Below are 17,881 nucleotides of genomic sequence, written 5' to 3' on the forward strand. Positions count from 1 at the left end.
CTCTTAAAATAGCCATTTGATCAAAAAAAACCTTCAATTAGCTCTCTTACTAGCTTAATCATTGGGTTGAACCTTGGGATGATTTTATACTTTAAAGCAATTCTTGATGAATCCAGAATTTAAAAGATGAATATCTGACTTTTTGCAGCAAATTCTATATGCATAAAAGATTATGCAAGGGTTACAGGCAAGAAAGTGGACATGAGGAATGTTGGATCAGCCACGATCTTATTGAATGACAGAGCAGATCCAAGGGTACAGATGGCATATTCCTGTTCCTATTTCTTATGGTTCTTATAAATCACTTGGTTTGACAAAAGGTATACATAAATCCTCTATCTGCAAAATTACACAAGTTCACCTATATATAATTAAACAAGATAATTATACAGTGAGCAAATGAAATAGGAAAGTGCGTGTGGGACCAACAGTACACTCACAAATTGTATATTTTGCAGGCTCAGTTTGACACTCGCAATGTTTATAAAGTGTTTGCAATTGATAGCTCAAAGTTGACTTATCATTGAAACAAATCACTTTTGTAAACCAAAACTTATAAAAATCCAATTTTCATAAAGAGTTCCTAAAGGAAATGATGACATTAAAGAGTACAGTTTCAAAGCAGAAATAGGCCTCTCAGTTCCTTGAGCCTGCTTCACGACCAAGATCACAGCTGATGATGTTATTCCATATTGCCAGAACCCTAATAACCTTTCACTTGCTTTCTGAAAAAAGAATCTACCTACCTCTGTATTATAATTATTCAAAGTCTACATTTCCACCATTCTGCCTTTTGAAGAAAGTGCTCCAAAACCTCAACTGAGATAAAAATTCTAAATCGGTCTCAAATGGGTGACCTTGTCTGCTTTGAAGACACATACTGCATCAAGCAAATTTGTGATTCACATTAACAGTGGATGTTAAATTTAGATGATCAAGGCCACTCCTGAAAGAAACATTTATGGAATAGTTTAAAAACATCGACAACTCCAATGTTATTAGCGTTACACGAGTACAAGCTTCAATCATACATTGTACTGGCTCCTTTTAAGAATAGAACCATGATGATTTCTGATGAAAACAGAATTCCTTGAGCTGTATTTTAAAGTTTTCTCATTACAGTACAATCATTTGATATGACAGTAAATTGAACAGTCATCAGTAATACTATAGATTTTGCAAACATTCCAACTGCACCAGATCAGATTGATCTTGTTTCCATCTTCTACTGAACTATAACTTAAAATGCCAAAATGTTGATACTCTAAAATCCAAGTATTCTCTATTTATTATTTTCAAAGTTCTTTCCTCTCAAGTCCCTAAGCTACCTTTAATCATTGCATGATTGAGCAAAATGCTGCTTGGCCTCTTTATCCTGCCACATTAATGGTTTTTAACTTAAATAAATGACATTTTTTTCAGAACGTACTCAAATCTTCAGCTTGTTCAGTGTCTCGGAACTACACAATAAAAAAAAATCTGCAAAAAGCTAACTGTAAAGGCCCAATTGCATTATTTAATTTGCCCCATCCAGGAATAGCACAGCCTATAAATACATTAACCAAATGCTGTTTCCAAGATTTTGTTAGCTCCACGAAGACGATAGATTTAAAAAAAACTGGACTATTTCAGGAAATGCTATGGATGTAATGATGGTAACAAGGTCAGCAGGTGGACCTCAGAGAATGAGTTGTCTAATTGGACCAGTTTAATAGCCCCAATCAGGAAGCCCTGGCTGACATATTTATATAATCCCTACAGTGTAGGAACAGGCCATTTGGCCCAACAAGTCCACACCAACCCTCCAAACAGTATCCCACCCAGACCCATTCACCTACCCTATTACTCTACATTTCCCCTGACTAATGCACCTAACCTACACATCCCTGAACACTATGGGCAATTTAACATTGCCAATTCACCTAACCTGCACATCTTTTGACTGACAGAAAACCCACACAGACACTGAGAACATGCAAACTCAACACAGACAGTTGCCCAAGGCTGGAATTGAACCCTAGTCCCCGGCACTGAGGCAGCAGTGCTGATCACTGAGCCACCGTGCTACCCCAGGAGTGTCAGAGGTTCTGTTCACTCAGAGCTGGCTCTGAGGAAACTGGATCGCTGTCAAGGACTTTCTTCGTGTAAATAAAGGGTGACTTGGTGATACCAGCCTGTGTGGAGCTATTGCAGTGAAGAAACTCCCAACTGTGAAATAAGCTCCAGGAGACCATGCTTTTTGTTTTTGTTCCATAACCTGAAATGGTTGTCCAGGATCATGAGCTTATCCAGCTTTCTTTTGAAAGTCAATCATTTCATGTACTGCTACTTATGCCACAGCGATGCCTGTGAAACATAATTGCACCTAGCCTACCTCTATGTTTTGGTTTGCCTTCAAAAGCTCCTGTATCATTGCCTTGCCACCCAAGCCAACTTATATCACCCTTGTACCACAATCTATTATTTTTTTAAAAGGTTCTTCAAAAGTTCTTCTAAACAACACATTACTTTCAAAAATCTAAGGACACTATGCATCCATCAAAGCATGAATAAAGATGGTATGCAGCAAAAGCCTCAACAGAAACTGCATTGCACATCACAACTGTGAAACACCATAGAAGCCTGCTACCAATGGATTTTTGGAGGAAGTTTGTAAAGTTTACAATTTGATTGACTGTGTTAAAAGGCCCAATATCACTGTCATAATAACCACATTCCCCACCTCCCCCTGCTGCCCCCCCCTCCCCCTCCCCCTCCCCCTCCCCCAGCATTTTTCCACTGTTTTTGAATTGATAATAGATTATTGTATTTATATTCCATGCTTGTTAGCACAAGAATAAGAACATGTTTATGCTTTAGTTTGATTTGTCTTCAGGAATCACCATTAAGACATTGAGTTTATTTTACAATGCACTTTCCTTCCAATTCAGTAAATATGTTAGGCCTTCTGATCTCTAAGTGCATCTTTATAAAAGACAATTTATCCATTGTACTTAGTGCCATCACATAATGAACTGACTAAATCAGTGCATATTTGCAATTTTAACTCTTCCATAATCTCATCTCAAGCAGTAACTGACAAGTACACATTAATCCAATGTTTCAAACACTGCTGTCCAAATGTTACCCCATGTGAAAGGTATGTAGTTTGACCCATCCAACGTTCAATTGTTCTGGATATTTGTAGATAAAACAGATACTTCACAAACAACGTTAACTAAATTATTAGCTGTGGACCAGATTAACTTTTAGGTAGGATAGAGATATTGGCCTGGATTTCCTGATGGCTAGATAGTTGTTCCTGCAGCATAGAAATAAAAAGAACACTCAATAGGTGTAAGATTTGAGTCTTATTTCATGAGCTTTTTTAAAATATCCATTCATTAAATATGGGCACTGTTGACTATTCCAGTCTTTACCGCCCATGGATCGTTGCACTCCTTTAAGTGTAGGGCACCTACAGTACTGATAGGAACGGAGTTTGTGGGATGTTGACAACGGTGATGGAGTTACGAGTCTCAGTAGCTTAGTGGTTAGCATTGTTGCCTCTCAGTGCCAAGGATCTGAATTGAATTCTAGCCATGGATGACAGTCAGTGTGGAGTCTGCATGTTCTCCTAGTGTCAGTGTGGGTCCCCTCCATGTGCTCCAGTTTCCTCCCACAATCTAAAGATGTACAGGTTCAGTGGATTCACGACGGGAAATGTAGGGTTACAGGGATAGGGTTGGGGTGGTATGCTCCTTAGAGGGTGGATGCTGACTCAATGGGGCAAATGGTTCGCTTCCACACTAAAGGTTCTATGAAATCATGATGGTGTTTAGTTTAGAGGGGAATTTGCCGGTGGTGCTGTTCCAAAGTATGTGCTACACTGGTCTGTCTAGGTCATAACTTTGAACGAGCTGTTGAATTCCTACACTGCATCTCGTAGATGATACACACTATTGCCATTGTACATTGGCACTGAACTGAAAAGAGTGAACACTGAAGGTGGTGGATGAAGTGCCAACGGACTGCTCTGTAGTCTGCAAATTGCACCCATGCCGGAAAGTGAGTATTCCATGACAGATGTTGGGAATCAGGATAAGGGTTACTTGCCATATACCTCCTTACGTCTGACTCAATTTTATGATGTTGATGGTAGAAGAGTACCATTTTTTTTTGTAAATTGCTATGCTGTGCTTAGATTCTCTTTTGTTGAAGATGATCATTGTCTAGCACTTGTGTGGCTTTTGCCACAATTATTAGCTACCTACTCTAAAGCCAATTTGTTGTCTAGGTCTTGCTGCCAATGTACACAGATTCAGTATCTGAAGTGTCAATCATTCTGAAAATGATTGAATCATTAGCAAAACATTCCCACTCATACTTTATGACAGAAGGTCAGCCATTGATGAAGTAATTGAAGATTATTGGGCAACTGGGAGCTGTTGTTTTGTAATGTTTTGTAGTAGTGTCGCTCCCTCCAAAGCAGCAGGTCAAGGTTCAAGTCCCACCTGCTTCAGACATTTATAACATCTCTGAACAGAGATTAGAAATTCTACCACCCTGAGAAACTTGTGCAGGGATGCTCTTGGATTGAAATTATTGACATTACAAACAGACACTGAACAAAGTTCCAAAGTTCTTAGCTTTACAAAAGATACAAAATGTCACAGAATTAACAGGATTGTCTTCTTTAGTCACCTGCTCTCAGAGGTCACCACATGGTTAATTTATAACAATGCCCTCCCTTGCGGATACCTTTGTTTCTGACCAAAAAATTGATAAGTGCGCTGTCGGAAAAGAACAGCTGGTCAGGCAGCATCCAAGGCACAGCAGAGTCATACCTTGAAGAGGAGCAATGCTTGAAACATTGACTCTCCTGCTTCTCAGATGCTGCCTAACCAATTGTGCATTTCCAACAGCACACATTTCAACTCTGATCTCCAGCATCTATAGTCCTTTCTCCTTTCTAACCAAAGATCTAATTTCATTAGCGTTTCATGAGGTACCAAGAGAGTAAGTTATGAAATGCATGACGACTACAGACATGCTTGGTTTGGAAATGAAAAGTTTGTCCAAAAATATATGCATCAGCATCCAAATTATTTACAAAAAGTGGATGGTAGAATGTTGATAGTTAAATAGTCAATTTTGAAGTTATAGACCTTTATTAGTTGAAATTCTTTTGAGTATGAGATACAGGTCATTCTGTTATAAAGCACATTTCATTAATGCAAATTCACTAGCAATTGGTGAATTGGGGACACTTTCTGCAACACGAACTGTTAAAACTTGTTGGCTGTAACACAATTACAGCGCCATTTCTAAAGCGCAACTTTTCTATACGACAGGATTGCGCAAGAAATGACCAGTTTGCAGTCCCTTTTAATTCTGCCCCTTTGAAAGTCCTTTGAAACCTCATCCAGAAAGCACTGAATTTACATCTGTAGTTGTTCATTTGGCTATAGCAGTGTTAAAAATGTAAGTTGGAATCAAAAGTTTTATAGGTTTGCATGGGTTCCCATCATTGGTTCCTCCAACAACTAACCCCATCTTTCTTTGTGCTAGATATGGCTCCAACCAGCAGACAGATCATTTTCCACCATCCCGCAACCCCAGTTCCCATTGACCTCAGTTTTACTAACACACATTGATTTATTTCATGTCACCTTAATATCAAGGATACTCATTCTCATCTCTGGAGTCTAGTTCTTTTGTCCAATGCCAGTTTTCCTATTTGGCACAAGCTCCAAAATGTTAACATGGAGGACTTTGCAGGATTGATAAGGCTGGGTTTGCCATTGTCCAGCTGAAATGAGGACAGGAGCAAAGTGGCCCAGGCAGAACCTGAACAGAGCACCATTGAGCAGATTACTGTGGAGTAGGTGCCACTTGATAATAGTCAGTGACCTCTTTGCTGGTGAACTGAGAATAGACTCATGTGCTGGAAGTGGCCTGATCACTGTTGTCTCGTTTTTAGTGCATAAGACATTTCTGGACAATTAGAAGACACTTCATTGCTTATGTTTGAACTGGTGTCATGTCGCAGACTCCTAAGGCCACTCCCTCCCAACTGTTTATCACTCTGCCTCCACCACTGGTGCTTCTGACCTACCATTAGGACACAGTCATACAGAATCATATCTCACAGGCAATGTCAGCCTTGCTTGACTAGTGTGTCGGGCAGCTTTCCCTTGTTTTTGCCAAATCACCAGGATGTTAGCAAGAAGAACTTTGTAGGAGTAGCAAGGCTGGGTTTGCCTTTGTCAGTTCAAGGGCCGAGGTCAACATTGTGTGATCTGACTAGTTTCATTCCTTTTATTTTGGGATTTGTAACAAATTTGTAACAAATTTGATGAAATTGGCTTGCTAATTTCACAGGGCAATTAAGAACCAACCACATTGCTATGGGTCACGAGTCTCATGTCAGCCAGAAGTCTTACAATAAGCAAACTGTAAGGCCATTGGAGATAATATATAAATAATCTGAAAACTAAATTAATTACAAATTTCACCATCTGTCATGACAGGACTTAAATCCATATCATTACAAATTAGAGTGAGGTTTCTAGGTTATTAGCACAGTGGTAGCATCATTACACAGCTGGAAGTGTCATGCTTTAGATAAAACAAGCATTTGTTTTGAAAAGATCACATGGCAGCACTGCAAGAAAGGGGCATTGAAATATTACCATGTCAAAAATCAAACACACTAACAATCTACCACTTTTTGAAAAAAAAAGTGTTGCTGGAAAAGTGCAGCAGGCCAGGCAGCATCCAAGGAGCAGGAGAATCGATGTTGCAGGCATGAACCCTTCTTCAGGAATGAGACTGGTGTGCCAAGTGGGCTGAGATAAAAGGTGGGGCGGGGGGGGGGGGGGCACTGGGAATACGATGGAAGGAGGGGAGGGTGAGGGTGATAGGCCGGAGAGGGGGTGGGGGCGGAGAGGTCGGGAAGAAGATTGCAGGTCAAGAGGGCGGTGCTGAATCCGGGGGTTGGGACGGCGGGGGGAGGGGGGGAGAAAGGGGAAAATGAGGAAGCTGGAGAAATCTACATTCATCCCATGTGGTTAGAGGGTTCCTAGGTGGAAAATGAGGCACTCTTCCTCCAGGCTTCGTGTGACCAGGGTCTGGCAATGGAGGTGGCCAAGGACCTGAATGTCCTTGGCGGAGTGGGAGGGGTAGGGAGTTGAAGTGTTCAGCCATGGGGCAGTTGGTTTGGTTGGTGCAGGTGTCCCAGAAGTGTTCCCTGAAACGTTCCGCAAGTAGGCGGCCTGTCTCCCCAATGTAGAGGGGACCACATCGGGTGCAGCGGATTACAGTAAATGATGTGTGTGGAGGTGCAGGTGAATTTGTGATGGCTATGGAAGGGTCCATTGGGGTCTTGGAAGGAGGTGGGGGGGGGGGGGGTGGTGTGGGCGCAAGTTTTGCACATCTTGCGGGTGCAGGTTCGGATTTGTTGCAGGTACTGGTTGTCCTGGTTGAGTCAAAATTGTGTTGGTCTGAATGTAGTCTAGAGTTCATTCGGGGTCAGTCAGTTCCATAGGCAGGTGCTGAGGAAGGAGATGTGGCTGTGGGTAGTGAGTCTGTTTCAGGACGTGAAACACCACTTGTCTTGTTTCTGTTTGGGGTACTTAACTAGGTACAAGTTTATTGACTTATCTCCTGATTCTCCAGTGACAAAACCACCCTATTTAGTCTTTGGTTTTCCCCCCCCAAGAGGGGTCGGAAAAGCAGACGTGGCAAAATGTCTGGAAGTCTACTTTAAACAAAGGTTTTTTTCTCGTTTGGTTCGTTTCAGCAGGCAGTCAGAAACTGCTGGTAGCAGAGAAGCTGTTTCTGTGAAAAATGGTTCCATGCTTCAACAGACGTTCCTTGCATGACTCCTCTCTCTGCAATCTCTCTTGAAGGAACTGGAGATTGAATTTACCATTTACCAAAGGGTGTGTGTTTTTGGAATGTTGTGGGTATTGGAACAGCTCCTATGTTAAGTTGTGTTTTCAAGTTGGTTAGGTTTCCAAATAGTTGTAATTTTAAATTGTTTTCTTTTGTTCATATTTCAACTGTAGTGTGTAAATAAATTCTGATTTGCTTAAAGCAGAGTGGTTTGACCAGCTGCATCATTCCTGGAATATCCACTTAACATCTGACATTAAAACAAGAACAAGGGCTATCTTTTTAAAGCGTTTTGAGGTGGTCTGGCCTGGCCCATAACACTCCCATTAGAACAGCACTTCATAACTACATGATTATTTGTGAAGTCCTTTGGGACACTCAGTCCAGGAAAGACACTATATGAACTCAAGTGGTTTCTTTATTTAGAAAGAAAAACATTTTCTTCTTTCTCCAACCACACTAACATAACATTAGCATTTATGACCATTTTGTTCAGAAAAATAATGAAGCTATGAAAATTAATGTCAAGTCCTGATTGTATATTTCTTCAGAAACAAATATAAAATTAAAACAAATTAAGAGAAATTGTTTCTGTTTCAGAAATGACAACTGGCAAAAGCAGATGTGAATTGTTTTTGCATGATAATCACTGATCGACACTGCACTGCATGAAAGGCTGATGGAAGCAGTAAATGTAGTTTGCCCACCATTTTACTATGTTCATACATATCATATACATTTAACTTTCAAACAGATATTAGGGCGAAGATCAAAGTAAAAAAAGTAGCATAATGCTTAAAGAGTAAGGAAGTGAGACTAATTGGACTGTTGCAATAAATAGCCAGCAAATGCATGATGGGCTGAAAGGTATTTTTTTGTATTATTAGATGGCGATTCTGAATTCAAATTGCATCTACACTCCAAATAATGAAAGGCTAAATGTTTCCCATCTCTGAAATCATTAAAATTCATAATATCCTTAGTTTTAATATGATTAAGTCATAATAGTAGATTTTACAAACGTAGTTGGAGCAGTAAAAGAACTCAAAAGACTTTCTGATAAACTTCACCCTAGGCCAAATTTTGCAAGATGCCTGCAATGACTCAATTCAACCTAAGTTAACCAACTTCCCCATAACCAGCATGTTATCCATTCACGTATCTATGGGGAATTCTCTCAGACATGCCCTCCTTACCAACAGAATGTAGAGCTTTGTAATATTTCTGAAAAAATGCTGACTTTAAGTATCACACAGTTGTTCTTTGCAAAGAAGGCAACACCTGCAATACTCATACTGCCTCATCATCTCTTTTGGTTAAATACTCAATGCACATAGTTTTTGCAAAAACTGTCGTGTGGCCAATACAAATTTCAGAGTCAACCTTCTGAGAACAGACTTCTAGACCGTGAATTGCAATGATAACTGGAATAAACCATTTCAAGAGGAAAAAAAAAAATCACCAACCTACCTTCTGGTTAATGGTCAAAGACCAAGACAGTGACCAGAAATACATCAAGTGTAATACATACATAAGCAGAAGGGAGAAAGTGTCACAGCAAGCGAGAGACAGAGATAAAATAATTAGGTCTTCTTCAAATTAATCATCTTTTATTCTAGCACCAGAAGCTATACAAGGGTATAGTAAGATCAAACTTCAAGGAGTTGATTTATGGTCAGTATCAGAATAGTTGTGTACAACCTTTCAGTGATCCAGCTCAAAGAGCAAATCTCAAACCAAGTTACAAATCTGCTGAACTTGTACTCAGAGACCATTCACAGTCAAACCTAAAAGATATCAGCAGGAGTTTCTCAAATTCCACACTTTTATGAAGTAGATCCATCTTTGTAATACCTGGTCAGAGTCTTCTGGAAAATCTTGTAAAACTCTGTAGGTACACGTTGCAGGCACATGACCGCATATAGCTGGACACATTCAGCTGCTATGAGGACATCAGGAAAGGACTACCACAGTTTTGTAAATTATACGTATAATTGTCAGTTAAAAGTGAAATGTGAGAATTAAATACTCATCTTTACATATACACACGTTATGCTGTGGAAGCATATTTGTTTACAAACATATAAAAATACTTGTTAACTAGTTTGATAAGAAAATAATGTATAAAAGTATATAGCAAAACATTTAATCATCTTCAATGGAAGGATCAATTCCATCTCTTTATATTACATGAGGAAAAATCAACTACAATTTAGCACTTTGAATCCCTTATCCCAAAATACACTCACATCAAAGGAAGACAAATAGAAAGACTTGGAACTCCTCAACAATGATGTGAAATTGTTTTAAAATAATAAAAAAGAAAATCTAGAATGTTCATGTTCAGTGAGATCACAGATTCTTAGCCACATTGTTTCTTGAAAATCTCTCTGGACTGTTAAAATAAATACAGTAGACTGACTGGATTTGGCCACTGGAACAAACTGCAGCATTACATGAAACTCAGACTCTTACCAACAATGAAGTGCTGTTTAAGGCTTATTTCTGTGTGTGTTATCCAGGGCAAAATAAAAGTCAGTTCACTCTTACTTGCTGCCCTTTGCTCATTATCAACTTTTTTTCTTGGAAATAAAGGATCCTTATGTACAATAGCTGATTAGCATGTAACCATAGCACTAGAAGTTAAATGGCACTTGGGACAAGACATGTAAGCATGGATTTTAAACACTTGACAAGGCAAATTAGCTCAAATCAACTTACATTCCAAATTTTCTTTCATAATTAGTAGAAATATCATTCCTGAAACAAATAGAACTGAGACACAAATAGAACTGCAACATACTCAGTAGCAGCCTTAGTGTTTGTTTCCTTAAAATTTAACCTGGAATCTTGAGGAAAGAGTGGCAAAATTCCCTGCTCCTCAAGAGCATTACACAGCAAATTTCTTCATCAGACTAAGGCTCTCTGCGGCCAAACAGTAAGCATGCAGGTAAAAGAGGCAATACTGATAGACACAAAAGGATTCTGAAGGCAGAAATAGGAACATGTGGTTTGGCAGATCTGGGTGAGTACAGGAACAACATCTCAAAATAGGACACAGTGACAGCCACTACTATCTTTCTCATTCCGTGAAGGTTCTGGAGAAGGAGGACATTCTTGCTCTTGAAATCTTCTGCAAGGAGGACGAGAGAAAAAGACAAGTCAATTATTCTCTTTTTGCCTGAAAACATAGTTTTATAGTATTGTAGAGCACAAAGGATCACCATTTGGCCAAACATGCAGAACGAACAATTAGTTCTAATCCTTCAGTTTTTGTTCACAGCCTTGCAGATTTACTTTTTTGCCAACACAAACTGCATTTTCAAAATTGCTGTTCGACCAGTTGTCAATAGCCCATGAGATTTTGCAATCCAGAACATCACAAAAAGATTCTGATTCTCCCATTAGGCTCTTTGACCAGTTCTCTCTTCTGGATAATAACCATTCTGCCAATGGAAACAGTTTATTCTTATTTTCTCTAGTAACTAACTCAAACAAATGCAATCTTGCCGTAACCCATTCTACTCCAGCCCTAAACTTCTCCAGTCTCTCCACTAAGTGAATGTCAGCAACTCTGGGACCATCCTATTGCCGTTCCTTTGCACCCTCTTAAAATGCCTTCAGTGAAGGGTGATGCCCCGGACTGAGAAAATACACCAGCTGAGGCCTAAGTTGCAATTTCTAACTGTTCAGCATTATCTTCCTACTTTTGGATTCTACTTGTAAAGCCTAGAATCCTCGAAGCTTTAAAAAGACTCGTACTTGTTTTGACATCGTCAGAGATGTGTTTAAGTGAACCCCGAAATAACTCTGCTCCTACGCTACCTTTAAGATTGTACCATTTCGCATATATTGCCTCGATGTACTTTGGAAGTATGACTTCCAACTTCTGTTCACTGAATTTCAACTCTAAAGTTTGTTATGAATATGCAGTCCTTAAAACAGCTGTGTGAAGGAAGCTTGAAGAGATGCAGGAGTTTAAATAATTTCTGGGGCTGAAGAGGACGCACCATGCGACTTTTTGGAACTCTCTCAAACAAGTACGCTGCTTTAGAAAACGTAGGGGGTGATGGACTCTCAGGAGAACACAACACAGACAGCCAAGTTGCTGGTACCCAGACTGGCTCCAATATAACAAAGGGTATGTCAGGTTCCAAGTGATTGATTGTGCTAGGGAACTCTAGTCAGAGAACAGACTCATTTTTGTGGCCCAACAGCAAAAAGTCAGAATGGTATATGTTGCTTCCCTGGTGCCAGGATCAATGATATCTCAGAGTGTGCAGAATATTCTGAAAATTTAAGTGGGACCAGGAGACAGTTATACACACTGGAAGTAACGATATAGGAAGGGAAAAGGAGGAGATTCAGAAGGAAGAATATAGGAAGTTAGGCAAGAATTTAAAAAGGAGGTCCTCAAGAATAGTAACATATGGATTACTCCTGGTGCTACAAGCTAGTGAGGGTAGGAACACAGCAGAAGAGTTTGTGGTTGAGGAGCTGGGAGGGTAGAAGGGTTCACATTGTTGGATCATTGGATTCTCTTCTGGGCCAGATGTGACTTGTATAAGATGGATGGATTGCACCTGAATTGGAAGGGGACTAACGAGCTGCTTGGGAGGATTTAAACTAGTAAGTTGGGGGTGATGGGATCTCGGCGATTGAGAGGAAAGAGATCAGCGGGAGATGAATACAGGTGGGAAGAGGAGCAAGTTGAACAGTCTGAGCAGGCAGGAACAAAGCAGAGAGCAAGGTAAATTAAACTGCATTTATTTCAATGCAAGAGGTCGAACAGTGAACGCAGATGAACACAGGGCATGATTAGGGACGTAGGACTGGGATATCATAGCAACTACAGAGACATAGCTCAAGGATGGACAGAATTGGTACTTTAATGTTCCAGGATAAAAAAGGTTATAGGAAGGATAGAAAGGAGGGGGAGTGGCGTTTTTGTAAGGGATAACATTATGGCTGTATTTGAGGATATTCCTGGGAATATGTATACAGGGAGGTTATTTGGGTGCAAACAGAAATAAGAAAGGGATGATTACCTTATTTGGATTGTGCTACAGACCCCACCCCAGTAGTCAGCAGACATTGAGAAACAAATAGGGCTGACCTTATAGAGATTTAGAAAATCATGAGGGGCATGGATAGAATAGGTCTTTTCCCTGGGGCAGGGGAGTCCAGACCTATAGATTTAGGATGAGAAGGAAAAAAGGATCTAAAAGTGATCGAAGGGAACTTTTTCACGCAAAGGGTGATGCCTGTATGGCATGAGCTGCCAGAGGAAGTGGAGGAGGCTGATACAATTGCAGCATTGAAAAAGGCATCTGGGATGAGATTAGGTTAGGATAACAGGCTGGCATGGACGAGTTGGACTGAAGGGTCTGTTTCTGTGCTGTACATATCTACGACTCTATGGAGATCTAAGTTACCTTTAAGAATAATAGGGTGACAATGGTAGGGGATTTTAACTTGCAAAACATAGACTGGGACTGCCATAGATTTAAAGGTTTAGATGGAGAGGAATGTGTTAGGTGTTTAAAAAAAAATTTTCTGATTCAGTACGTGGATGTACCTACTAGAGAAGGTGCAAAACTCGACGTACTCTTGGGAAATAAAACAGGGCAGGTGATTGAGGTGTCAGTGGGGGAGCACTTTAGGGCCAGCGACCATAATTCTGTTAGATTTAAAATAGTGATGGAAAAGGATAGACCGGAACTAAAAGTTGAAGTCCCAAATTGGAGGAAGGCCAATTTTGATGGTATTAGGCAAGAACTTTCAAAAGTTGATTGGGTGCAGACTTTCACAGGGAAAGGGACAGCTGGAAAATGGGAAGCCTTCAAAAATGCCCACAGACAGTATATTCTTGTTAGGGTGAAAGGCAAGGCTGTTAGGTATAGGGAATGCTGGATGACTCAAAAAATTGAGGTTTTGTTCAAGAAAAAAAAAGGAAGCATATGTCAGGTATAGACAGCAGAGATTAAATGAATCCTTTGAAGAGTATAAAAGGCAGTAGAATCAGAATCCTTACAGTGTGGAAACAGACCCTTTGGCCCAACAAGCCCACACGGCCCTCCAGAGAGTAACCCCCACCCCCCCCTCAAACACACTCCCCTACCCCATTACCCTATATTTAGCCCCACTTAATGCACCAAAAATCTCATCCCTGAGCACCATGGGCAATTTAGTTTGGCCAATTTACCTAACCTGCACACCATTGGCTTGTTGGCGGAAACCCACGCACACACAAAATTGCCAGAGGCTGAAATTGAACCCGGATCCCTAGTGCTGCAAGTACCAGTACTAACCACTGAGCCACTACGCTTAAGACGGAAATCAGGAGGGCCAACAGGGAACATGAAATAGCTTTGGCAAATAGAGTTAAGGAGAATCCAAAGGGTTTTTTCCAAATACATTAAAGGGTAACTAGGGAGAGAATAGGGCTCCTCAAAGATCAGCAAGGCAGCCTTTGTGAGGAGCCACAGGAACTGGAGGGAAGATACTAAACGAGTATTTTGTATCAGTGTTTGCTGTGAACATGGAAGATACAGAATGTGGGAAAATACAGGGTGACATCTTGAAAAAGGTCCATATTACAGAGGTGGTGGTGCTGGATGTTTTTAAAAAGCATAAAAATGTGAATAAATCCCCAGGACCTGATCAGGTGTAACCTAGAACGCTGTGGGAAGGTACTGAAGTGATTGCTAGGCCTCTTACTGAGAGATTGGTATCATCAATAGTTACAGGTGAGGTGCTGGAAGACTGGAGGTTGGCTAACGTGGTGCCATTATTTAAGATATGTGGCAAGGACAAGCCAGGGAACTATAAACCGGTGAGCTTGATATCTGGGGTGGGCAAGTTGTTGGAAGAAATCCTGAGGTATAGGATTTACACGTATTTGGAAAGGCAAGGACTAATTAGGGATAGTCAACACGGCTTTGTGTGGGTGAAATCACACCTCACTAACTTATAGAGATGTACAGCATGGAAACAGACCCTTCGGTCCAACCTGTCCATACCAACCAGATATCCCAACCCAATCTAGTCCCACCTGCCAGCACCTGGCCTATATCCCTCCAATCCCTTCCTATTCATATTCTGGATTAGAGGTGCTGGAAAAGCCTGCCTGAACTGCTGTGCTTTTCCAGCACCTCTAATCCAGAATCTGGTTTCCAGCATCTGCAGTCATTGCTTTTACCTTCCTATTCATATACCTATCTAAATGCCTCTTAAATGCTGCAATTATACCAGCCTCCACCACTTTCTCTGGCAGCTCATTCCATACACTAACCACACTGTGTGAAGAAGCTGCCCAACTTGATTGGGTTTTTTGAAGAACAGAGGATTGATGAGGGCAGAGGAGTGACGTGATCTCTATGGACTTCAGTAAGGCGTTTCAACAAGGTTCCTCATGGGACAATGATTGGCAAGGTTAGATCACATGGGATACAGAGAGAACTATCCATTTGCATACAGAAGACAAAGGGTGGTGGAGGGCTGCCTTTCAGATTGGAGGCCTGTGACCAGTGATGTGCCACAAGGATCGGTGCTGGGTCCACTGCTTTTCGTCATTTATATAAAGGATTTAGATATGAACATAAAAAGGTATAGTTAGTAAATTTGCAGAGGACACTAAAATTAGAGGTGTAGTGGACAGCGAAGAAGGTTACCTCAGGAGTACAACAGGATCTTGATCAGATGGGCCAAGGGGCTGAGGAGTGGCAGATGAAGTATAATTTAGATAAATGTGAGGGTGCTGCATTTTGGAAAGGCTAATCAGGGCAAGACTTATACACTTAGTAGTAAGGCCCTAAAGAATGTTGCTGAACAAAGACACCTCGGAGTGCAAGTTCACAGTTCCTTGAAAGTGGTCTCAGGTAGATTGGATCATTTAATATGTTTTCCTTTATTAGTGCATTGAATATAGAAATTGGGAGGTCATGTTGTGGCTGTACAGGACGTTTGTTGAGCCACTTTTGGAATATTGCATGCAATTCTGGTCTCCCTCCTATAAGAAGAATGCTATGGTACTTGAAAGGGTTCAGAAATGATTTACAAGGACAGCGTTGCCAGGGTTAGAAGGTTTGAGCTACAGGGAGAGGCTGAATAGGCTGGGAGGGGCAACCTTATACAGGTATATAAAATCATGAGGGGCATGGATAGGGTAAATAGACAAGATCTTTTCCCTGGGTTGCAGGAGTCCAGAACAAGAGGTCATAAGTTTAGGGTGAGAAGAGAAAGATTTACAAGGGACCTCAGGAGCAACTTTTTCATGCAGAGGTTAATGTGTATGGAATGAGCTGCCACAGGAAGTGGTGGATGCTGGTACAGTTACAACAGTTAAAAGACATTTGGATGGATATACAAATAAGAAGGGTTTCGAGGGATATGGGCCAAGTGCTGGCAAATGGTACTAGAATAATCTAGGGTAACTAGTCAGCATGGACAAGTTGGACGAAGGGTCTGTTTCTGCTGTACATCTGTATGACTCTGTAAGAGTTAGAAGTTATTTGTAGTTCATCTACTGTTTACAAAACGTCAATGACTTTGGAAATAAGATTATGGGCTGTGTGGCTTTAATTGCTGAACAAACTAGTTTGGAGGAGGCCCTGTGCTGCAGACTGCCTAACAAAATACAGGAGTTACAGTCCTTTCTATATACCTGTGACTGACTCTTGGGCCTTTTTTTAAAAAAACTCCTTTTGTTTATTTTTTAAACCCTTATCATCTCAACAGATTTGTTTTGTCTTATCGGTGTGTCATTGCATAAATTTGGGATTAATTCTGCACAGCGACTTAGTCGTTAACCAGTTTTACTATGGAAAAAATCTTTACTTCCAATAACCAAATTATTTTTTTTAAACAGAATCCTGCACATTTCCTTTATTCTGGAAAATAGTACAAAATAGGAAAAAAATGACAACGTGTGATTAATAAAACATTTACATTTTTGGTACAGTACAGAATAATAGGATTAAATTTACCATCACATTCCTCCCAAACTTGTAATACATTCTCTTCATTCTTTATTACAGGCCCAACCTTGGTACAACCTGTGCTGTGATTGGTCCACAGTGATCCCCTACAGATTATGCAAAACTATAATGACTTTATCAATAAGTCAATAATGCTCAAGCCTCCTGATTACATAGATGTGCTCTCCACGAGGCCATTTGCTCAAATTAGGTAGTTCTGCCTTAAACACTTTCTACTTTTGACAGCCCAGTGTAATTTCTGATGTCAAATATATTGAAACATAGCATGTTAACAAAGTCATTCATTAAAGTTCACAGCTTGTCTGTCAATGACTAATTCTTCTCAGTGCACTCAAATTTTAAACAGTGAAGAAGTTGATAAGTTCAACACAAAAGGACAAGAGTTAATAACTGATAATGTGTGAATAAGCTGATTATTTTTCACCCTTCAACAATCAATCTTTGTTCCCCCAATCTTTTCTACCACTATTTATAATTTGACAAAATTTTAAAAATCCTCACTCAGTAAAATTTTGAATTGCATTGTTGCTGCACTTGCAACTTCTAACAAATCCCTCCCATTCAAGGAAATAACTGGAGGTACTCAGTTTTATATCTAAGGTTTTTAAAATAAAACTTCAGTCCTATAGTTGCAGAAATTTGAAGGAGAATTCTAAATCAAATCTGACATTCAATTTCCAGTGCAAATCTGCAAACTTGACTGCAGCAGTCACTCCTGAAGCAAGATAATAAATTAGGAGCTAACTATTCCCACCTTATAACTCGGACTAGTTCATGAAAAGCTTGGTCTACATTCAATCGAATTTTGGCTGAAGCCTCCATGTATGTTACTTTGAGCTGCCTTGCAAGTTGCTGCCCTTCTTCTGATGTCACCTGTAGAATGAAAATTTTAAAAAATTACATGTGTTCTGCATTAAAGCATTTTGCACAAGTTGCATTAAGAAAATACACTGGAGAAGGGTGGTATAAGAAACCATTTGAGAACGTTTGGACCTAAATCCTGG

At 40.2% G+C, this 17,881-nt stretch overlaps 1 protein-coding gene across 2 annotated transcripts in view; it reads right to left on the minus strand.

Moving 5' to 3' along the window:
* Positions 1–9,468: 9,468 nt before the first annotated feature.
* Positions 9,469–17,881, minus strand: part of rras2 (RAS related 2) — a 93,987-nt gene continuing 85,574 nt past the window's right edge. For both annotated transcript variants that reach the window (XM_072592350.1, XM_072592351.1), the window contains 2 exons: positions 17,632–17,750; positions 9,469–11,011 (listed from right to left, as the gene is read on the minus strand). In XM_072592350.1, coding sequence (XP_072448451.1) covers positions 10,924–11,011; positions 17,632–17,750 — 207 coding nt within the window. In that variant the 3' untranslated portion in view covers positions 9,469–10,923. The remainder of the gene's footprint in view (positions 11,012–17,631; positions 17,751–17,881) is intronic.

Source organism: Chiloscyllium punctatum, chromosome 22 (genome assembly GCF_047496795.1).
Source record: "Chiloscyllium punctatum isolate Juve2018m chromosome 22, sChiPun1.3, whole genome shotgun sequence".
NCBI classification, from domain to species: domain Eukaryota; kingdom Metazoa; phylum Chordata; class Chondrichthyes; order Orectolobiformes; family Hemiscylliidae; genus Chiloscyllium; species Chiloscyllium punctatum.